General features: G+C 31.7%; 1 protein-coding gene across 1 annotated transcript in view; it reads left to right on the top strand.

The window, feature by feature from the left end:
- SP2353 (EGF like, fibronectin type III and laminin G domains protein pikachurin) overlaps positions 1–25,865 on the top strand; it is a 120,700-nt gene that overhangs the window by 63,435 nt on the left and 31,400 nt on the right. Inside the window, exons 3-5 of the mRNA XM_085191026.1 lie at positions 7,149–7,265; positions 14,364–14,749; positions 15,400–15,472. Of these exons, the coding sequence (XP_085047152.1) occupies positions 7,149–7,265; positions 14,364–14,749; positions 15,400–15,472 (576 nt within the window). The remainder of the gene's footprint in view (positions 1–7,148; positions 7,266–14,363; positions 14,750–15,399; positions 15,473–25,865) is intronic.

The raw sequence follows: 25,865 nt of genomic DNA, 5'->3' as shown, positions 1-25,865 counted from the left end.
TCCATTTAGACAATTCTGTTGCCCACTTTTTGCCGAATTCAGAAGGCAATACGTGTTGAGAGGCGTGGGACTCAACGCCGCGCCTTCGTTACCAGAGCGAGGAAATGAAAATATTAAACATTGCATTTCCTCCTCACGACTCCCACGACTGCCTGCAAATTGTGAAAATCTTTCATTTTAAACGGTGAATTACGTTTTAAATAATCTTTTCCCTGACATCAGCTCTTGTACCGTCAGCAGACAAATTGCAGTGATATTTCACTATTCAAAAGTATTGTAATGAGACGGTCGCTGTCTGCGTTTCCATTAGTTCCCCGCTTCATTTCATTGTTAAGATATTTCTCGGCATCTTTTATTCGAGGTTTTCCTTAATAATCTTTATGATTTTACTTTATATTAATATAAATGTGGCCAGTTGTGGCGCAGGGGCACAAACGTATGACTATAAATTTGACAGGTAGTGGGTTTGATTCGCAGTGGAGGAAATGAAATATTTACAGTTGCATGTTTGTGGTAAGTACGGCCTAAGGCTGTATTTATAAATCTCTTACAACATCGATCTTGAGAGCAATCTCGAGATGCCGCTGTCATTAATGTATTATTAAAACGGCATATCAAGATCGATCTCAGTGTTGAGACCGATATATTAGATTTCAGTCTAACTTAATCTAAACTGTCCCATAATATTGCCTAACAAACAATACGCAAAGAACTCTATAACATAATTACTTAGTCCCACTCCAGGCTTCACCAAACTGTCATGAACCGAGGCTATTGTACGCGGAAATAGAAAGTTAGTTCAAACGTTGCAATTGACGTTTGTTCAAACTCTGGACTCGCTGTCGTGCTTTTGAAACAAGCGTTGTGTTGAAGAAAGGTTCAAATATTCCGTTAATTCTCGTTTACTTTAAAATTGATAGACAATTTTATTATTGAAAGGCTTCTTTATGATTTCCGCTTTCAGTATCGGGATTTGAACTCGCGCTTCTTGGATTTCATCTTAGTGCTTTGACCATTTATCCGCATGTTTTTATCGAGCTACTAAGTTTTTAAATACAAACGTGTGAAGAATAAAACATTTATAGTACGCAATGGTTGCCGGTTCGATCCCCACTCGGAGAAATAATTATTTATATCTAATTATTATAATTTCCTTTTCTGTGAGACGAGCCGCATCGTTTTGCGACTGAGCATAAAGCATCTCGAATATTGAGTGAGAAGTGAGTTTCTTCAGTCTACCCTGCTACGAGCAGTTTTAATTTCGTCTTTAATTAATAACCTACGTAGTCGTCAATACTTCACAACAAACTGAAACTTTATATACTTACTTTTTATTTGATACTTAAAAGAACTTTCGCATTTTATGTTTCTTTACTTATCTTTCTATTTGCTTATTATAAAAGTCTGTCTTTTAATTACATTTTTTGTAGCTACTGTCTGCTAGGATGTTTTTAATTTGATTAAAACTTGTCTGATTGTTTTTCATAATAATCTTTGCAATTCATACGCACTCTCCCGATGATATTTTTATAAAAACGTAGTGATTGAATAAAATATACTATAGAAAATATTAAAATATACCTAACTTTAAACTACTATATTATTCGCCAGTGTTTTCCTAGTATTTCATCAGTTCTTTTTAGCTAGTTAAGCACTACAATTTTTAAATAATACTGTTAAAAGTTAAAGTAACTTTAATATATCAGCTTCACACTGTCACCCACAGGTGTCAGGGTAGCAAGAGGAGGGAACCTAGGGCATTGTGTGTCTAGTGGCGGAAATATGAAAGAAAATTCAATGAATTTAAAATATTTAATTTAATTATCTCGAGTGGATTTCGAACACACAACCGGTCACGTTTATAGTCAATTGTTTGCACCTATGCACCACAATTGGCTTCTATTATTTATTAGTTCAACTACAAAGGAATATATATTATGCACATTTATTTTGTCGACTGTAACGTTCACATCCACAATGCCACATCAAAAGAAGGAAGAATAGAAAGCGACTTAACCAAGGATACATAAATAATAGGTATCGTTTATTCTACGGCTAATTTCATGATATATCGGTTTCGTTAGCCCCGTCCCGGGATAAATAATTCACGACTCATTCTCAAGGAAATTGGCAGATGGTTTCTGAGAAAAATATTACTGACGCATTACTGCTGGGGTGAATAATATAAGAAAAACAAATATTGGGTATAATTTTACTTTGGACTTATTTACTATGCAAATTCTCACTTTTTAATTTGGATATATCTTCATGATGTATTCGTTATGTAGCTACGCTATCGAACCCACACCTTGCCGCGCTTACAGCCAGACGCTGCGCTACGACAGCCAATGTTAAAATAATAAAATAATCCTCAAAATAATTTATTTGATTTGAATCAAATTATGAAAAAAGCTTTTACTTTCTTTTATAAGTAAAAGTAATAATAACAACGTTCCAGAAAGCAGGAATATTATGAAACAAGCACATACAAGAAATCGCTACAAAGTATTTAATACTATAAAGTACCTAAGTAATTAATAGTCGAAGAACTGGGAACGTCGGCTGAACAAAGGCGAGGGGCCCGTTTTATGTTCCTATCGCTAGAGAAGCTAATAATTAAAATTGTTATTTGATTTTCTCTTAGAGTGCTTATTATGATACTATAATTAAAATCTGGGTATGGATATGAAGGTTACTTTAGCGCAGTAAAATATACTATTCTGTTATTTGGAAAACGGATATTTTTTAACATTGAACGAATATATTTAAAGACATGCGAAAAAAAAGAGAAAAATAATGATATGAATGAGATAATATGAAGTGAAGAATAACACTCGTTTCTACAGTAAGGAGCAATATGGGCATAGAGAATATACAAAGTTAATAATTTTCTATTTCGTCTATCGTCTAAAAAATTAGGAATATATTTTTTTTGAGCATCGATTTTATAATCATTATGTATAGTTTGTTAACAATCCATATAATTATAGCTTCGAGAAAATAAATGCCTATAAAAATGTTAGTACTTGTTACCTTGGCACTTGCAGCTGACACTGTTCCCAGGTAGCCAGGCCAAAAGGTAGTAATTGAATAAAATGCCTTTGTCCCGGCCAGTCCCAAGTGACAAACCAGAGTGAAGTTTGCTCCCATTGGCAATATTCCAGGCGAATTGAAACATCTGCTGCTAACTTCAACATGTATTGTGGCTTGTTCTCGCTAAAGTCATTTTTCACGGTTTATTTTAGTCTTGTTCCACAATATAAGGAATTTTTAAATGTATTTGTGAAATTATGATATTATAAATATTAGAAAATACGTTATCTTAACTATTAAAAGAATATGATTTATATATATATATTATAAGATTCTTAATTAGTAAAAGTAGTATATAGATATATATACTACTTTTACTAATTAAATTATCAACGGCTTCGTATTTTGTCCCACAAACGTTACAGTTACAGCCAATCAACATGCCGCTGCCCCACTACAACCCAATTAAATGCATAATAACACTAACAGCTTAATATATACAGCGATAGCTTAAATAAATTGTATTATACATAGTAGTGCTCTACAATAAACACGTTAACCACTATCCCGGGTGGTGGGCAGGTGTGATGGATCAAAGAGATATTATACTATCACAAGCGCATCATGCATGATGACGGTGTTTGGTGTAAGTTTTGGGCTGATAGCTCTAAATTTTTGTTTTTTGGACTTTCAGTTATTTTTAATTTGAATATTTAGCGGGAAAGAAGATTATTTTGATAATAAACTAAATATTATATGAAAAGTAAGTCAACTGATTTTTTTACAATTGTACACCTTGCAACCAAAATAATTGTAGTACCTACCTAAATTAAAAGTACAATATTATCCGATTGGAATATTTTAAATAGCTGTTCAGATAAGAACTTATACTTGTCTTTTTTTATATATAGGTTGTTTGTTAGTAAAATTTCTTTCTATTCAATTTATGTTTTTAGTTGTTTCAAAAACTTTTTTATTTCTTAAAATTTTTCATTTCATTCTTGGCTTTCTTTTAACCTGATTTTCCCTAATAACCAGCCAGAGTCCGGATATATTGTTATTTATTGTTAGCTAAAAACAAGTGAATATTGAATAAAGCAATGGGTATTTAATTAAAAGATCTTATTATTCTAAACATATCATTGGAAAAAGTATTATACTTTCAAATGTAACCGAATAAAATGTTAAACGATATAAATAAGATTAACATGATTTCCTTTCATATCTCGTAGCCGTAATTTATTTACTGTTTGAATCAAATTTTCTATAACGAGGCGGCATTATCATAAATAGAGCCTTATTAGATTTGTATAGAGGCATTTTGGTTTTCATCAATGCTCTCGAACCTTATTATGTCTTCAATTTTATTCAATTTGCAAATTACGTAGACCTCTCGTAAATATAAACACTTAAGTCCAATACCCTCATTGTATTGAAATGCTGTACAGGATCTGTTGTTCTATTACTGTATTGTAGAATGAATGGATGAATGAATGTCACGGGATAGCACTAAGTACTAAGTACGTTTGTGATCTATCTAAATAGAAATTTATTAGATGATAGTAAAATAATCTTGGACGGTACTTTTAGATTTGTATTTTTAATTACGGTTAATGCTTTTTTAAAAAAACAACATAATAACACGTAATGACTATATGTTTCTAAATTATTCAGAAAGATATTCTACGTAATTGTAATAAATGATAACAATACTTCACACAACCTACCTTCCAATCAGGAAATAGTGTTTTAACACTAGGTTACCTCTGCCTTTCCTGCTATGTGCGGGATACAGCGTGCTGCTATAAAAAATAATAATCTTTAAGCATAAGAAATTATATACGCTTATACTTTTTCTTAATACTTTTGGTATTGTTTTACGAAGACCGCTGTCATTTATCACTCACACGCTGTATAATGAAATCAAACCGCTCAGTGGCTCTGCAACACGTGGCCTGCAGGCTCTGTGCTTATATTGTTGTGTTGCATAATATTAATTGACAGAAGTCGTAGTATATGCTAGGTATATGATAGAGATAGATAGTTCAAATCCTATAGAATTTACTTTATTGAATAATAGACTGGTATTATTGAAATTTATATATAGATAGATAATGTAAAATCCTACCTCTAAAAATGAAAATATGTAAGAAGAGTTGTTGTTGTTTTCATATTTTTTAAATAATTTCATAACAGAATCATAACATACGCTGCGTTGGCCATTTTTTTCATGTCGCACCAAATTATATGAGAGAAAACAAATTATTATTAAAATTTTTCAATTTTTAATTTATCCCCTAGTTCCTATTAAATTAGAAAGGTATTTTATTTACTAGTATTATATTTTCTAATTAAATTTCATATAATATATCAATCTTTTTATTGCAAATTTCATTTAAAACTCAGACACTTTCTCCTATTTATAATTTTTCTACACTTTAATGTTCATCGATATCGAACTTAAGTTGCTTTGAAGTTCAAGAACTTATGATGGCTTTCGAACAGCAATTTTAAGTCGTAAAACTTTTATTTCAAATACTAGAAATTTTTAAGTAAAGCAGAGTATACAAGTACTTTGCCATTTCTCTTTAAAAGAATTACATCTCAAGTCGTTAACACTTAGCTTCCAAGTAATTTAGTTAATTAACGACTAAACTCAAGTTTACAAGGGACCTTTAATATTAACTAAGAAAGAATAGCTGTTTTTGCAACAGGTTTCTAGTAAGTAGAAATTAAAAGATTCTCAGAAAAGTTTAAGACAGTATTACCCCTTTGAAAGAGAAGGCAATTATTTATTTCGTTTATATTTTTTAGACAAAGTATGTTTCGAAACCTAATAGCGTAGCTTCTAGTCATTCTGAAAAAATATTTATCTATATTTAATATAAAAATAATTCTTCCTTTGAATGTAACTAGAATTTTGAAAGCGCAAGTTGCAGTCGCTGTGGCTAATTGCACCCCTGCTCCACGACTGACCTCGACAAAATGTCATGATTTTCTTTAACGCGTAAAGCAGAGTAGCAGTGGGAACCTATTGTATAACTCTGTCCCCTTACTTTCCACCAAATTTTCGAATCATTGCGTGTTGAATGGTGGAACTAAACACCGCGCTTTACTTGCTTTATAGCATACAAGCGGCCCGCTCGCGGTTACACCCGCGTGAACTATGTTATTATTAATTTCTATCTCCATGACTACGTCCTAGTGACGTCTATGTAAAATTTGAGACTTCTAGCATTTATAGTAACGAAGTTTCATACAAACTTTCGACCCCAAAAACAACCCCTTAGAAGTCGAATATTGCAAATTCCCGTCCTAGCGAGTACCTACGTCCTATAAATAACTCTTATGCAAAATTTGAGATTCCTAGCACATGTAGTTTCTGAGATTTCGTGATGAGTGAGTGACCTTTGGATTTTATATATATATATATATATATATATATATAGATAGATGAAATATTTACTCCACTACTAAAAGAATTAATAGTATAAATAAACTAAAACGTTTTACAATTTCATCGTTTAAAAACCGCTTAGCCATTTATCGTACGCAGTCGCTAGTATAGTATAGTCATTTATCTCGTAATGTCGTTTTTTACCGACAAGCTATTTGGCACGTACAACGTTCAGTGGTCAACTATCGATATTTTTTTTGTGGACCTCTCACTCTTTTCATAATTGACGTCAAAATATATTTCAGGCACGTTTTCCGGGGTGGGTTTTTATTATATTTGTTTTTTTTATATTAGATTGACGTCATATGTATAGAATTGGAAGGTATTTGATTTTATTTACGATAGTTACATTTATATCTAAAAACTTATGGGAATTTACAGACATTCGGTTAGTATCCTTTTTCTGCATATATTTTTTTTATAACTTCATTACATATTACATTAGTAAGAATTTAAATAACCCGTATCTCTTCTCTAATTGTTTATTAAAAATAAATAAATCAGCAGCAGTGTAGGCGGAGGGTGACTGGAGGCATTGCGTGTTGAGGCGGAACTCAACACCGCTCTTTTTCTCAACACCAGAGCGAAGATATGGAAATATAAATATTAATAAATATTTTATTGCTTATCTAATTTTGTATTATATTCCTTGTTTCAGGCCGGTGCGGTGAAGCGAGTCCTTGCGAGCAGTTGTGCCGCGAGCTCCACGACGGCACCTACGAGTGCGGCTGCGGGCCGGGGTTTGTGCTGAACGTTGATGGGTATGGGTGTTCAGGTAACTGTCATGTTGCATAGAAATATGTCAATACAATTATGGTCCTGTTGAAATTTTTATTTAAAAAATATGGCACTCTACATAGAGAAGCCATTTCCTAGATTCCACATGGCTCAGCTAGTTCACTGACAACACACCATTTGAGTATTTCCACTTATATATTTAAACAATATGTTAGAGAAGCAGGAAAGAAATACATATTAAGTTACGAGAATATAAGAAAAATATTGTTAAAACGTTTCTTATAAATACTCTTGAGAAATACTCTTTTGTAGTACACAAGGCTTTAATAGCGTGAAATATTAATGTTTATTTATAATATTGGAGACTAAAAAGCTGTATTGATCTCTCAGCGTACAATAACTATTACCACCAGTTAGTCGCGTAACTAGGTCATGATAATAACGTTATTTAAATTTTATCGCAAAAACGGATTATGTACCTAATATATTGGTATTTATGTATACAGTATTGGTTGGCTATTGACTTTTTGGTCAAGTTAGGTTGGTGCAAGTTCTTTTTCAGCTAGCAGGGTGGGAAGAGGGAACCTAATCTACTTGCTGTCTTTTTTTTATAATCATTGCGTGTTGAGCAGCGGAATTTGCGTGTTAATATAGATATTATTAAATAATAATTTATTTCCCCGAGTGGGAATCGTACTCACAATCGTAGCACTTACAACATACGCTTGTGCCACTGCGCCACGACGGTCTCAAATGCAAGTAACTTTTAAATTACAAAGTTCGATTAGAGAACAAATAAAGTGTAGATTAGTAGTATTATTTTTAATCTTAATATTATGCAACGCAAAAGATTTCCTCCATTTTACACAAACAAACAAAAACAGGCAAAAAGTAAAAAATTATGAATGTATGCTAGATATTATTCCCGGTATATATGGTAGAAATGTATAACGTGAATTCCTCGCAAAACTCATATTATTGCAATTGATTTTGAACTCTTTGCAAAATTCCTCCGTTTTCTCGAAGCATCATTATAAATTCTCGCAGCGAGGCAAAAAATGTGAGCGGAGTTTCGCAAAATTGACGAGCGGCTATTAATCAACCGACATCTGCTGCCGTAAATCATAACGTATGCTGGCTGCTGTGGCTATTTACATCTAAAATACGTGTATTATTTTAATTGCCTATTACTGTTTTGTCGGTGTTTAACGCCGTTGTAGAGTACTAATGATACGTGGTGGATTTTATTTAGGTTTACGGTTTTTTATGCCGGAGCAAATAGCGACGGGTATTCGGCATTAAATTCCGCCACTCAACGCGCAATGCCTTCATAATTCAGCGGAAAGTAGTGGAAGAGATCTGTGTGAATGTCTTGTGTGAATGTCTCAGCACCGTCTAGTTATCTATGAGTAAATATCTTAACACTACGTTCCCACGTTCTCTCACTCTGTCACCTCTGCCGTGTACAGTGAAATTAAAATATTTTATATGAAAAACATGAATGAATAAATAAATAAACGTTTCATGTGGTTGCCATAAACGAACACGTTAAAGTAATTGTTGTTAGACAAAGCCTAGATTACTAGTCTGTGGTTATAGTTAGTACGGCTATTTCCCCGAAGAATAGCGGATATCTGGGATTTTCTGCAAACACTGTTATTATTATTATATAGCCTTTGATATATATTTTTATACAGATTTCCCGCATTTTGGAGTTTTTAAGATATTACGTGATGAGTGGCGGAATTCTACGAGGAAATTCAAGTAATTTATTTCTTCGAATGGGATTCAAACCTACAACCGACGTTTAAACGTTTAAGTTTACAGTTTTAAAATAACTTTTGTAGTATAATTTTTTTATACATTAGTTAGAAGAGTACTTAACAAAATAGTAGGGTAGGGTAGGGTAACAGAACAGGTAAACACAACATGATAAGTAAATATATCATTGAAAAAAATAATAAAGAAATTATATAGAATGAGATGAATCCTTTCCATATTATCAATGTGCCATGGCTTCACAACATTCTATAGAAGTATCAGCTTCTGTAATTTTACAAAACAATTTAACAGACTTGTATCCCAAATTTCACGCGTCCTAATATCTGTTATCTATATCTATTACCTAACCATACTTTCAATACAGTTATAGTTTTAAATTATTTATTAATTTTAAAAACATGATGATAAATCAACAAATTCGTTTTATCAGATAAAATTATGTATAACAGAGTGTTTTATACCTGAAAGACAGCTGAATTTTCCAAAAGGATAAACACAATTTATCTTAAAGTATAAAGCTTACGAGATCTTACTTCAAACTGAGGCCTTTCTTGTTAGGCTTTCAATTATATTTCATCGAAATGAAATACGACCTCTAAAGAAACGTTTCTAAGTTCAGTTTTTAGAGGTAGGATTGTCATTGATTAATTAAATATATATATATAACTAATCGTTATAAACAATTTCGTTCTGAAATTTGATTATTAAGAAAGACCTTGGTGCTATGTTTAAGTCATCGTAGCGCAGCGGAAGAACATTTGACGGTTGTTGGTTCGACTCCCATTCGAGAGAATGAATTATTTTTATTGGAATCAAAAATAGGGTGGAACGTGCGCCATTAATAGCTCAACATCTATATAACCTAAAACATAGAGATATGTATCTAAGGTTAGTATGCTCTAAATTTAAATACACATTCAGTAGAGTATTTACATCTTGAATTTATCAAGAAGTGTGGGTGTAGTTCCAATAACTTGTAGACAAAGATCAAATATTTGTGTAATACTCCGTTACCCACGCACCTCCTTACTTTCGAGACATTCTGCGAGTGGGGTTAGAACTTACAACCGTTATTAGTTCCAAAGAAGAATTATTTTTTTAATATTCACATACTTTTGCACCACGATAACCTCTCTCGACAATACGTAACGTAAATGAAAATAAGAAATATAACAGAACTCTAAGTTAAAATTAAACTCACTAACCTACAAGACCGGAAGCGCTATAAATATTTGAACTATTTTACGGCTAATTTTGAATGCTTAATTTTAAATCTGTGCTCTGTTACCGAAAAATGAAATAAAGTTATTATTTCATTTTTCAGTAACATTTTTATAAACAATTTTATAATGAAGTAATAATAAAAAATAACAGCTTATTAATTACCATACAATTGGATAACATTGACATAATTAAAACATAATACAGTGATAATTATGTTAAAATAAACGTTTTGATTTATACCCACGGTCTCGCAAAAATCTGGAAAAAATTATATTCCGTGTGGTAATTGACGTCCTCCGTCGAAGTCGTTTTTTAAGACTATATATAAAATTTAAAAAAGACTACATTTAAAAGCTACGCAGTGTAGAATAAATACGTAATGCCTTAAAGTGTTATTCCATACTGAGGATAGATTTAAAAAAAATGTTTAACAGAGGAAGAAAGAATCTTTAAAGAATTGGAATCTAGCTAAGGGTACGGGTTCGATTTCCAAAAATAATAATGCAAATTTTGTTTGTGAGGAAAATAAAAATATTTCAAATAATACGATTATACTTTGCAAATAGGAACGTTTTAGAAAGCATTAACCTGTTTCGAATCAACAAAGCACAGCGCTTGAACTTTCGAGTGTTTCAAGAGCTTTTATCGTAGAATACAATATGACGGGTGCTAGAAATAAATCGCTGCATTATAATAACACTTTGGAGCTTACTAGCTCCCACATACAAACTTATAAAAAGAAAATATTCTTTTTATAAATACATATGTAGGAGACTAGTCATGAAAGTGTGTGATTGCAAACGTGACAAGAGTGAAGAAATGAAATTATTCATAAATAATAAATTATTTCCCCTAGTGAGAATCGAACCCACAACCGTCTTATTTACAGCCCCTGCGCTACGATGGTCTCAATTATTATATCTATAAAAATATAATACTCTAAACCACCTTTCACCTCTTCTAAAGTAAGCAGCTTTCAGCACTTATCGCTGAATGGAATGACAGACGTGCAGTGAAAATTGTAACAGGTGTTTGAGTGGTTGACTTTACGGTGACTTATTAGTGCGAGCTTTTGCTACGTTTACTTTATTATATCACGTTTTTTTTACTATTATATACATGTTTTTATTGCTTTTTGTTATAATTACTAAATCGTTTCTCGGTATATAGGTACCTGCGGCAGGTTGATACGGCTTGGGGTACCTTCAAAAAGCGCGTCTATTTCCACCTTAAATGCCAGCAACGCACCTGTAGCTCCTCTGGCGTTCCAGAGGGGGACTTGGGCTTGTGGCCGATGATCACTTACCATCAGGTGACCTGTACAGGGTAGGCAGAGGGTACCAAGATACAGTACACAGGGTAGGGTAGTGTTAAGACAATCCAACGGGGCGATGATATGCCGCCACTTGATACACAATATGTCAAAAATTCGGCGGTATAGGGTGAATGAATTGTTATACTAGGTTCCCTTTGCCTACCCTACCATATGCGTGTAAAATTAATTTATCTTTTTCCTATCTATACTTTATACTAACACTATTAATATAAAGCTGAAAACTTTGTTTGGATCAGTGCGCAAGTATTACTTACTGCTTGAATGGAAAAATGTTGTATTGAATAGTCCGTAAATCGAGGCAATACATTTCGTCGATCGTTTCGATGTCACCAACTGTATCTACGGTCTATTAAATTCGTTATGATTTAACAAAATATAAATTTACAAGAGAAGCCTTTATTTTCCATCCTAGATTGAATTCAACAAAACAATGTACCTGAGAACACAAAACAAAGGTTTCCAATCTGAAACGTCTCGCGCTGAGCTCCACCAGATTGAATTTGTTCAGAACGTAGAACTCCGAATATAACAGTTTCTGAATTACGACTTCACAGGACTTCTATACATTTGATGCATTGGAACTAGCAACGTAGTTTACGTGACCGATTTCGCTTACATGCCCATGGGCGGGTCGAGCTTTAACTCTATTACTGTTTCGAATATATATTAAGATGCAATATATTTTGAATAATTCAATATTTTTCTTGAATATAAGAATATATTTTGTTATGTTCATTTTTCTAAAGGACTACTTTGTGGTTTCTTTTTTTACTATTTCCTGTTAGTAGATTCACGCTCTATCCCGCAGAGAGGGTAGGCAAAGGGGACCTCAGTATTAAAACCACTCAATTTTTCATTCATTATGTGCTGAGTGTTGGGACTGAATGTCTTGTTACCAAAACAAGAGAATGAAAATCACTGATTCCCTCGAGTGAGAAATGAACTCGCATCCCTCGGGCTTACTGTACAGTCATACGCTATGTCGCGATAAACATAAATAATAAAAATAAATAGACAAATTAAAATAATCAGCTGATATAAAAAGTTAAAAAATCGTGCAATTTTTAGAAAATACTCAAAATATTTAATAATATTATAGAGCTTTTACGATAGATACTTCAAATTTCCATAGAATGAACGCTTATAAGTAGAAATTCTAAAATTCTAAGATTTCCTTTAATTGAAATTCAATATGTATATTCTAAATCGTTGTAATGAGAAATCATATACACACATGAATTTAGCATAAATTAATTCTAAGAAGGTTGCTCAAAGTTAATGGGGATGTAAGCTCCAGCTTTATTCTAGAATAAAGACCCAATATGACTTTACGCATGTGAAATTATTATTTTCTTTTACTTAACTTTTAAATCAAATGTTCAATAATAAAAAAAAATTGGAGAAAAGGTCTATTTATTCTATGAAAACAAAATCTTAAATTTACTTTTTTCTTTTACTTAATGTGTACATACCCATGAAAGTTTTGTCAATAACATTTCGGCAGTTAATAATATTGATTTATCTATACTTATAATAAAATCGTAACTGATCGCTGGATGTACATGTAGTCTGAAGTCCCAGAGCCCCTAGACCTACGGTATTTTAACAAAGCTGGAATTTTAAGGATTAATCACTGCTCAAAGACACTGAGGTCTGCTGTTCAGCATGCACATATGTGCACTTTGTCTTTTACAAGTGATGGAATCCGTAGCGTTTATATGAACTCTTCAGTTTTAACTTAACCCTCTTTCCAATAGCATTCAAACATCGCAATATGCCAACTATAGCACAATAGTGATGAAAATAATATATAATATAATATAGTAGTAAATACTTTAAACTTTCGGATAGTATATTAAATTTTAATGTGCCGAACTATTTATTATTCACGTTATAAGTCTAGTTACGTATTAACAGGCGCCAGTTGCCTACTTCCATAACGCTGGATTAAAATATTATTTTATATAATGTATATATACTATACTTACCAACTTATAATAAAGAGGCCGTCGTCGTGGAAGAGGTGCAAGCTTGACTTGAACCAAACCGTTCCCACTCGAGGAATTAAAATATTTCATATTTTTGTTTCCTCGTTCTGGTAGCTTAAGGTTTAGCTCGACGCTATATCTCGCATCTATGGAGCAGGATTCATTGAAAAATTTACCATTTTTCGAGACTTACGAGTAAGTGGCGTAACCTAACGCCGCGCCATTTGTTTTATTAATTAGTCAAGATAATTTCAGCATATTTTATGCTAAAATTATTCACAGTTTTGTATGTTTTTCTTTAATTGTGTCACTGAATGATATGTATGTTAGATGCTAACCTGTGTGATATGTGATTTAAAACGGAGAATGATTTAAATAATATTATTAATAGAAATATTCCCCTTGTGTGGTATATATCTATAGCCATCGTGTTCGGTCAAGCATATCTTAATTACCTTGATCACATGTCTGTTATTCATATAAATTATAATCTTAGAAAACATTTATTTTGATTTTTATTTTTTTTAGCTCCATACTGTATTCCGCACTTAAGAGTGTAGGCAGAGGGAACCTGGTGGCCTAGTTTTAAGACATTCCGTTCCCATTAAGAAACTTCTTTCAACACTTTTCACTGAATTCTGAACGCATTGCTCAAAGCTGCAATATGCCTCATTACCAAAGCGAGGATACTCGAATAGAAATCGAACTAACAACCTGTTCCGCTTCCATTCGCACACTTGTACCCCGACGATTAGCCTTACTTAAAGCAAAGTAGAAAACGTTACATATATAATGTTTGTTACAGAGCTAAACGCAACCAGAGCAACAGAAATCACATCGGACAAACAGGAGGATGTACTCTATCAGAAAGACGTATCGTTCTCAGCCGAACTAGAAATAGCACCGTCCAATAGACTTAGTAAATCTAATGTAAGCGAAACACATATCGACGATAACAAACGTAAGTCACCAACACTGCCAACACCTGTAGATTACTATAACGGCGATAGTAACGTAAATTATACGTTTACGGGAGAGAGGTCCAAGGAATTAGATGGATTAAAAAGTCTCATAGAGGACGGAGTTAGCAAAATTGATCTGAATATAATAACTGATGATGAAGAGAAAGAGGCATTGTTTGAAGCGAGCAAAGAGAAGCCTACGACGCTTGGACCCAGCTTGGAACAAAAAGTAAGTGTTATATATTATAGTTGTATTTCTTTTAACTTTACGCTACATCCCGAACATAGCAGAGTAGACAGAGGGAATCTGGGAACGTAGTGTTAAGACACTCTATTCCTATTAAGACACTTCCGTTTACCACTTTTAAAATTATATTGTAAACTATACATATTAATAATACACTCTATTACATTTCAAATTAAACAGTCGATAATGACTACATACAGGTACGGTGAGAAGCAGACACTCGGTAATATGAATTAACGTAGACCGCACTGCGCCGACGTATTTATTGTGGTTTGCGTCCATTATGGTACAATAGTTAGGTATCTATTATATTATGTATTTCGCACTTCAAAGTGTCTCTACGATATTGCAGGTTAATTACAAATTATATTGTTATATATAGGAAATTTAATACTTTCTTTTCATATTTTTGGTAAAAATGACTGTAAAAATGTAAGAAAACTCATCGCATCCTTTCCTAATATGAATATAGCCTATTAAATTTAAATAATTTTGACTGCATAAAAATAACTTAAAAAAGATATTTTCGACGAATTTCTGTAATCTCCTTATATCATTATCGTGATAATGAGAGTTAAAAATTAATAATTTCTTACCTCCATTACTTATAAAGAATAATATGTGTTATATAGGTACCGGAGGGAACGTCATCACCGGCAAGAACGACAGCAGTAGAAAGCTGCACTGCTACCAAATGTAAACCAAGTAAGATATTTTTTAATTAAAAAAATATAATAAGAAAAAAAAAACATATTCGACTTTCGTCAAGTAAAAATCTGGCTAGCCCACCGATAGTTCCGTACCAGTCACATGATTGAAGGTTACGGGAACGTGACTTAAAAGCTGACAACGAAACTGTACATGAGAAAAAAATAACTTAAAGTTATCTCTAGTTATTTTTCTAGCTCAAACTAAATCAACTTCAAATTTAAAAATACATTCTTATATATAAGGAATATTCTCCCACGTATACTTAAAACACTGAACATTACAATAGATAACGTTAAAACGTCCCACTCACGCCTCATTAGATAATAACATTCGTATAATTAAGTTAAACCATTATAATAATCTTCGTCTGCGTTGTTTCGAAGTCTCATTAAAGTAACAACGTTTATAGAATAAATTAAACTAATAAAATAATCGCACCTAATATTGAATGATAATTATCTTTATTATTTCTTAGCTGTTTTAAGTTTGACGCAGTATTCTGTACGTAGCGGGGCAGGCAGATGAAACCTGGGAACCTAGTGTTCAGACACTACGATTTCCACCGAATTCTGGAGTGATTACACAGAGTGACAGTTTACTCTTCATATTAATACATATGTAAATATGTTGTTAAACAAATATTTTATTAAATATTCCAAATAGTTTCAAATCTGGTGGCCTAACAATTCATTCAGATTTATCCACATATATTGTGAGAATCTGAAACTTCGACCTTTCGGAATAATGTCTAACTATGGAAACTATTTCGGTTTGCCAACAGCGATATTAATCTTAAAGCACAACATTCTTAAAACCTAATGGCAAAAGGAATATTTTTCTGTCGAATAATCGATTACTCTCAAATTCCTTAAATACATATTATACTCGTAAATACTCACGTTTAATCTACTATGGTAATCGACTCAATAGTTTAATCGAACTTTCTTAACTCTGCAGCTCAATAAAATTTTTTAGTTTCTTTTTGTATAGTAGAAAAAATCTTCTCAATCATTAAAATAGTTCTATCTTTGTATGCAGCATTTCTTTCATCGCTAATTAAAAGTATAAATCAGCTATTTGATAATTACAAAGTAGCATAGCTTATTTTTTATTGAATTCATTGAAAAGAATATGTTAAAATACTATTAACATTTTTCGATTTTTTTAATTTTATGCTTTACTAGTGGACCCGGACGCGGCTACGCCTGCTTAAACTATAAGAATATTTATTAAATATATTATTTTCAGTTTTCAATAGAATTAGTCAGAAAATATAAGCTTAAATAATCAAAAAGAATAATAAGTAGAGACATATTATTAGAAAAAATATCTGAGAAATTGAAAACCAACATAAGAAGTAAAAGTAACTAAAGGATATTCTTAATATAAGAAAAAATACCTAGAACCCGTACCTAAAAGGATACTTTTTGCCAGCAATATCATATAAAATAAGAAGAGAACCAAAGTGTATTTTATATTAAATATTACAGCAAGTAAAGTTCGAAAATGTATGAAAATTTATAAAACCATCAACTTCATCTGCCCGTTTGCATTGGTCATAGGTATTCATACTGTGCCGCCCGCTAGGTGGCTAGGTCATTTGGAATCAGTGACATCTCCTTAATTATTTATTAGTATGTTATACAGTAAACTATAATTTCAATCTAGATAAAATGTTAAGAGTGACTATTCATAAGGATGAATATCAAAATGTCGCGATAACGGTTGCGTAGCGACGCGACGGTTGTTATTAACATGGCAGAATAAATTGCATGTCAAATTAGAAAGTACTTTAAAATATATTAGTTTATACGTGTAATGTAATGTTATATAGCCTATAGCACTTCTGAAGAATGCAGCTTTCATACAAAACAAAAACAATGAAAATCGGACCAGTAGATCCAGAGATCTTAGCGTTCAAACAAACAAACAAACAAACAAACAAACAAACAAACTCTTCCGCTTTATTATATTAGTATAGAGTATAGATTTTCATATTATTTAAAAGTCATATTATATTCTGTAAATTTATTATCCAAAAATGTTAAATCAACAGATAGGTAAAATTTGAATTCTAAGTAAAAATATAAAAATAAAATCGCTAAAACTATAACACTACTTCAACCTATAATTTCCAAACTTCCAAATAAATTGATCTCGTATCAACGAGATTGCACTTTGAATTCTCGTAGTTCGCGAACAAGTGCTACGACGTAGCATGTTGTAGCATTACGTAGCGTTATTGTCTCTTTCGTACCCAATTAAAACTTTTCTTCGACTATCGAAAGTCACATACAGCATAAAATAAGACACACACGATTTTGGATCTTAACTTCTTAGTGGTAAAAGTTAAATTGGAATTTCAATTGTCAATATATTAATGGTTACGTGTAATGGCTTGACAAAGTCTTTCGAAATATATTTTGTCCAAAGTTCTTGTATTAATAGTTAGGGAATAAAATTGATATTATTATATGTTTTTTCTTCCTGGTTCGCTGGTTTTTTTATTTAGATTCATCTTGGAATCCCACAGATATTTTTAACATGTAATGTCCTATTTCCAAAAAAGTTAATAGATAAATTAATAGTTTTCAATTTTCATATTTCATTAAGTCGCAGCGTAGCAGTACAGCGTATGACTTTTAATCGAGAAGGTCATGAATTCTAATCTTACTTGGGGAATTAATTATTTCATTTCCCCGCTCTGGTAACAAGAAAGAAAGATGCATAACGAATTACTTAAACGAAATATTAATATATATTAAACAAAGTTTTTCATTAAATTAATATTTCAATTGGGACACAGCGTGATAAAGCTAGCGAATCATTTATATAAAACTTATTACAATTTTTGCCGCCATAATAATTTAACTCCTATTATAATATAACTATTAACTTTTATACAAACCATCTCTTTGCTCAAATAGCTTTATGTAGAACGCAATCACTCAAACAGCTTTCAATAAACACTAAAATCATTTTACCGTGTACAATTAAGGTAAAATTTACACAGAATATGTGATGGAAATCCCATCAATACGAATTAATGTTAATTGAATGAAAATTCGACTGTAAACGCGACGATTGTGAGTTCGATTTCCACTCGAGTAAATGAAATATTTAATATTTACATTTGCTCTGAAGAATGTTATAATTTTATCTAAATTAAAAGTAGCTTCTCTTATTCTAAAATAGAAATATTTTAAGAACTTAATGCGCAAGCAAATATTATTTCTATTTGTACAATTGTACCACATTTTGCAAAAGAGGTTCACCTCTTCCCGCTTACTTAGAGACATGAAAGTGTTTGTTTGTGAAACCGAACCCCAGCCTTTATTTAGGTAAGCATAAACGTTCTTTCAAATACAATTTAATGTCAACGCAATCTCGTAGAACCTCATACCTATTAAATGTGCGACAACGGCAAATTACCAGATGTTTTTTCTTGTGTCACATATTTTTTCAAAAATTATAAAATAAAACAAACACAAAATCCAATCGTAACGTAATACCAAAAAAACTAAATATGATAGAATTTCAGCTTTTGTTGGAAACTAAATCCCACTACTTGTCAGTAAAAACCTATTTTACAATATTTTTTTATACTACGAAGGACGTGAATCATATCACTTCCACAATTTATTCTTCTATCGCCCCTGAAGCCCAAAGAACGCTAATCAAAATTTATGACGGCTTCAAAGTTACGACGTCGTACGCTTTAGGTTAATATTTAAAATGGATGCTCTACAGATATATTTTATCAGGTAAGTTACAATAAATATCCAAAGATTGATGGCTTAGTTAAGACTTTAAAGTGAGGTTTACTTTGTATAATATTATCAAAACACTTTTAAAGTTACCTGCCAATAATAAACTAACGATCTGCTCGCAGCTTTGCCCGCTTCTTGTAGATATAATCTACGTATTTTAAGACTACTAGCAGTGTCTCTATAAAATATAGTTTATGACATTCAATGTCTTATTTTGTCAGATCAGTGAAATACCTCCCGCAAATATAAAGCATCATGACAGTGTTTTACATTAGTAATAAATTTTATAATATATTTTAATGAAAATAATATTTTACTATAAAAACAATAGTTGAAGTATCTTGTTAGCACAAACTTTTAACGAGTAATTCAATTAAAACAGTATGCGCATGCCCTTATCGAACTTTGAAACTAGTAGTGACAATCATAAATAGTTATTTACTGCTGTTTATGGCTGTATGTTATAATGACGAGTAAAACTCTGTTAGGGAAAACAATATATTTGATAGTTATTTTTTCGGTGTGTTTCAATGTATGAAGTAAACCCATTCACAACTGGGTATCACCAACCATTTACTGAGTCTACAATTATTTCAATCGATTTTAAAATTTCTACCACCTGGGACACACTCATAAAATTGTTGAAGTCTCAAACCCACTTATACCAAAGGGGAAGAGGGGAAGACAATTAGAAAATCGTTGGCAGTAGTTTGATATAATAATTATGTGAACTGACAGACAAATGCCATCCCAGTCTACCCGTGACCACGGACTATGCAAAGTGTTAATACTAAATATACTAATATAAAATTAAAATATATTTAAAACTATTTTAAAATTACTTTCTTATGTTTTTCGTTTTATTTTTCTTTTATTTAAAATAATTAATTTATTTGTCTGTAAGCATTATTCCAAGATTAACGCAAACAAAATCGCAGAACTAGTATACGCTAGTAACGATAAATATTCTACATCGCAGCTTTCCTCTGACGCCACAACGCATACAAGATAAGCCGGAAGATGGTCGAAAGCGGCAGAAATGGCGCGTCTTCCGGATTTGCTAAATTACTGTTACATTACAACGTTCATGTATAGCTAAATATAAGTTATATTTCTTTTTTTTAACAGTGGAAATTTTAATAAATCTAAAATTGAATATTGAAGTCACATGAATTGAAAAATAAATAACCTACCTCGTTAAATGCCATAGATTCGAAGTATAATATAAATTAATTATTATAACTGCTACCTATTAAAGAAAGCGAAGATTCGGCGGAAAATGACGAACGGAGTGTCTGAACACCAAGTTCCCTCTGCTTACCCTGCTGTATGCGGGATATCGCGTGAAGCTGAAAATAGTGTTGCATAAAGCCTTATTTTGAATATAAGTGTGATAAATTATCATAATTTTCACCTACAATATTTCATGTTCTCGCGTACGTATTTCATACAGTAGTTTCTAGATTCGTTATATTTTAAAGCAAAGTGAAGACGGACTTTATTACTCTACGAGATTCATATTCTGAAAAGAAGAATATTTTACTACTACAGAAAGTAGAAGTACTTTTTGAAGTTATATTATGATTAATAACTTATAGTTAATACTTATACTTACTTATAAAAAAATACGAAATTGTCTAATTATTCCTTATACAATATTTACATTTTTTTACTTTTGGTTTTATATTTTTTCCTTAGCGATGTAGCCAAAGAGAATGGAGCGCTATGCACTACGGTTTCTACTTTTTCACTTTATCTATTGTCATCAACTACAGCCCTCCAGGAGCTTCTACTTCCACACTTTCTCTCTACTCACCACTAATTGCATATGCACATACATATTTTTCTAAATTTGTGAAATGTGCAGGGAAAACTTTATTACAAATCGACAAGTCTCCGAGCTTTACGTATTTAGAATTACTACATATGTGATGATTGACAAACTCAAATTTAGAAGCTTTGGATTGGCATTTAAAATTGACATAAAATGTCAATCTTTTTTTTACTTTGGTTAAAAAATAGCTTAAATAATAATTAATGTATACATAAAATTGTACTACTACTGATAATATTAGTATATAGAAATACAAGTACAGATAAGTATATCGCCGGAAGACGTATACCATCAGGTACTACCACATCCGCTGTAGGCATCCGGTTTCCCTGCCATAATTATATAGTGTTAAAGAAAAGCTCAAAAAGTTCATAATTTATTAACTTCACAAAAGGTAACTATAACTTTTAAACTCTAAATATATAAAGCGAAGTTAAGATTTTTTAAAAGATGTTAAATACATTTTAAGAAAGTAAAATCCTTTTCTTTTATCTGTTTCTGATTAGATGAAGGTTAAGGTGAATATTTGGTTCCGCCACTCAAAACGAATATTAATTAATAATAAAATAAAAATGAAGAAAAAGGAATATTGTACCGTTGTTCAAGTTCTAGCCTAGCCCTCTAGCCCATAATATAAAGTTATCTTAGTAGGGAACCTAATTTCAAGCACTTCGTTGACTTGCTTACCAGAGCACGGAAATGAAAACAATGTGGGAATTATATCCACAATCAACTTGCTTACAGCCTGAAGCTGTCCCGCTGTGGCATGTTGGTACCAATGTACATATATTTATTTTAAAACATTAAGGAACCTGTCTATGAGGCCGTCGTAGCTCGGTAGTTCAAGGTTGCGACTATAAACGCAATTATTATGAGATCCTACTCAGGGGAGCGAAATGTTTAATATTTCATACTAGGTACCAGGTTCCCTCTGCCTACTCTGTCAATAAAAAGGAGCTTATGTCTAAATCCTAATATATAAAAGATATAGCGAAGAAGCTAAAAATATATATATAAGTTGCAAATTTTAAAACGTACCAAATTAAGATTTGTTAATGAAAGTTTTATTATAACAGTATAGAATTCTCTTTAGGTATAATACATATTAATTAGTTCTCAGATAATCATCAGGTATATCTATACAAAAATATAGAAATTATATCTGAAACAAATTATGTACAGGTGTAATATTCTTGTAATTAAGAATTTCTTCTTCATTCCAAGAATGTGGACTACGCCGAGAACTTTTAAGTTAGAAATAGACGACGATTTTTCATATTATCTTGAATTTTCTTCAAATTAAGCATTAAAATTTAATAAAATGTCTTTGATATTATGTTGTTATATTTATTTATACATAATGAACTTGATTAAAATCTTAATTAATATTTGAGTTACACAAAATATGACATTTGAAATTTCCTCGCTCTGGTGACGAGACGCTATTATCTTTAATGTTCCTTATTAGAATTAGGTTCCCTCGGCCTACACTGCTACATGCGGGATACACAAGCTAAAAAAAACTACTTAGCTCTTTTATTATATCACAAGGTGCTAAGTATAATTAAGTACAAAAAGAAAACAAAATATATTACAGAAGTATTATCTTTTAACACCCGGTACCAGACCTCTTACATAAAGCAACAAGCTTAATTTAAAATTATAATGAGCTGGCCTTACTGTCAGGGAAGTCTTTTACAGTAATAATCTTTTTAGCTTAACATAAATCCCTGGGTCTGGTCGAAATATGTAAAAAAGAAAGTAAAATTAATTAATCTATGTGTATTAGAACAAAATAGTGTTTTAGAAAATGTAAAATACAGAGTTGTCTTAATAAGAATCGAATATCTTAACAGTAGTTTCCAATGTTCCCTTTTTTAGTTTCAGCTTTTATTATTGTGTAACAAATTATTGTTTTCACCAAAGATGACGGAAAAAATTAAATTCACTTATTAAGTGACGTAGAGTTTAACAAACAGTATAAGCTCTTGAACGTCGGAGTAAGCACGCGCGGCTCGCTAGCCTTGCATGCGAAAGCGGAACAGGCCTGTATTAAAATATACATAAATCCAATCAATAAACACTTTTTTATTAATTTTTCATTGTATATAGTCAATTAATATTTTTTATTATATTTTTAATATATAAATTTAATAGCAAATTGGTTTTTTTGTGTAATTGTCTCTAGGTTCTCTCCCTTCTCTCTAACACTAGGTTCTCTCGGTCCAACATAAGTAGTAAAACATAAATAATTCATATAATCTGTAAATAATCATAAAATTGAAAACGACATGATAGTAGTGCATGAGATGTGTTGATTCCGCATGATGTTAATGGATTAAATATTCTCATAAGGATGAAAATATTTTTAATTTTTTTAAGCCCGCGTAGTGCAAGGACCCTGCCCAGTGTAGGATACAGCGTGAAGCTGGTTTTTTTTAGCTTGAAAATAAGCAATATCTGTAAAATAGAGATGTGTTCATTGTTGCACTAATAGTTTATATTGAAACAATATTTATATCTAATTGAAATATGGATTATTCTTTTAATTAATAGGTGTGAATAAATTTACCATTACCCATTACTAATCTACTTAAGTTGTTTTACTTCGAGCCAAATATATATAGTCTACCAAATCCGATCCTAGAATGAAACTTACTCTACGAGCTTTCGCAATCCGCAAGAAACAGGGAGCTTTCTGAATACTTGGATGATATTATTATAATTATATTGCCGTGCCCGTATTTAGATACGTATCTTATTGCTATAAGGGGAAGTTAACTATATAAACATTATATCATTATGTATCTTTGGACAATCACCGTAGAATCCTGTAGGGCAGTGGGTTAGTTCGGCATTAACTGTAATCGCAATAGTCGTAGACCCTCTATAGGGTCCTCCTAATATCCAGATAGATTAGAATACTCTCTGGTAGACAGTCCTGGTTGATTTTCATCACTCAACACGCAATATCTCGAAAACTGGACGGAAAATGGGGAACGGGGTGTCTAAGCACAAGGTTCTCTTTTTTATTTTAAAACAATTTTGTACCATTTTATTATTGTACTCGTAAAAAATATATAAATAAAACATATTCTGTTATAAAGAAATATACTTATTTAATTAACTTAAGAAACTTATATGCACCAGGATATATATACACTATAAGGAATTCCATAAAATCTTTTAATCCCCAATAATTTACATATATTACTATATACAATACTCTCACTCAGTACTCGCGCCGCAGTTGGCAGCTTTTCACACATACAAGTAGATACATGTTGTCTGAGATTTTCATTATAAAGTACAAATACTAGAAACATGCAAAACACAGATAAAAGTAACTTCCCTTCGCTCCCAACATATTTGCCCGTGACCCCTTATCACAAAGTTTGAGTGGTTTTACTTTGATATATCAGTTTAACAGTATTGATGAATGCGTAGGCTTCAGTCGGGTTTACGTTAGTAGCTGCTTTGTTTTGTAAGTGTAAAATATATCCTTGCCCTTGCTTCGCTTTTTTTCAGCTTCACGCACTATCCTGCATGTAGAAGGGACAATCCACCGAATTCTGGAGGACTAAATTAAAATGTTAAATATTTCATTTCCTCGAGTGTGGATCGAACCTACGCCACGAGTAGTTTCATTTCTTGTTTAATACTTGATGCATATGACTGACTTTAAATAAATTAAAACATATAAAGCTTTTAAGCTTGTTCGGCTGTGGTCGGTTTTATCTTGAAATTCATTGAATTTAATGTGGTTTTAGTCCAATATTTAAACGTGATACGCAGCATTACAGATACATATTTTAACATAAAATAAATTCTATTGAAATAATGATTTCATTAATGTTTATAAAATGTACAACTTTGATTAAATTCCGTTCACGACTAAGTGGACCAACGGCAGATCCGGTGATAGTGGGTTCAATTCCATTTGTGGGAATGAATTATTTTCATTTTTCCGCTGAGTTTCACTACTCAACACTTAATATTTCAAATATTTTTATATTCGGTTAAAAAAACCAAAATTCTGAGTTGGGTTCCTCCACTCAATATGCTAAGTATTTATATTACCCATATATAATTCACATGAAGCTCTAGAGTTTGTAGTTAAGAACTTCATCCACCAAACCATATGTCTAGTAAAATATATTCTTACTATAATAATTTTATAAAATGAGATCTTAAAACAAAAATGAAAAGAGCAAATAAAACCTCAAACTTCCTCTTCCACTAATTCACTAATGAAACATTCATCAAAGTAAAATATTACACTTATATGCTTTTATACAAGAACTGCGGCCGACAGTAATGTACCTACTCGTATGAATACCAATTAAAAGTAAATAAAGTTTAACTCTCCGAAAATTCACGTTTCGTTCATATTCGTGATTTAAATAAAAAATATATTTCTTTATATAAACATATTTGCTGGAGAAAATTCATTTTAAGCCGCCATTGGACTTTTGAATGCGATTCATATTGAAATGTATTCATGTAAAATTTTCGACTTACCTTTTTTGTCAATACACAACACAACTGGAATACCTATTAGTACATAGATTTTTGTAAATCGATAAAAATGGTTATTTATATCGAAAATAAAGTGACGAAAATAAGGTTTTTTTTCTTACTTGTTTTGTTATTGCTTATAGGATATTTATCTTTATTTTGTAAGTTATCATTCGTGGTGCAGGGGCCACAAGGGTGTGATTATAAACGCGGCAGGTTGTCCATTCGGGGGAATCAACTACTACTACTAGCGCGGCATTGTATT

The sequence above is a fragment of the Heliconius melpomene genome, chromosome 10 (genome assembly GCF_056956725.1).
Source record: "Heliconius melpomene rosina isolate 202511_hmr_F chromosome 10, ASM5695672v1, whole genome shotgun sequence".
NCBI classification, from domain to species: Eukaryota; Metazoa; Arthropoda; class Insecta; order Lepidoptera; family Nymphalidae; genus Heliconius; species Heliconius melpomene.
Note: the sequence above shows the minus strand (reverse complement) of the source record. Positions and strands in the feature narration are given on the sequence as shown.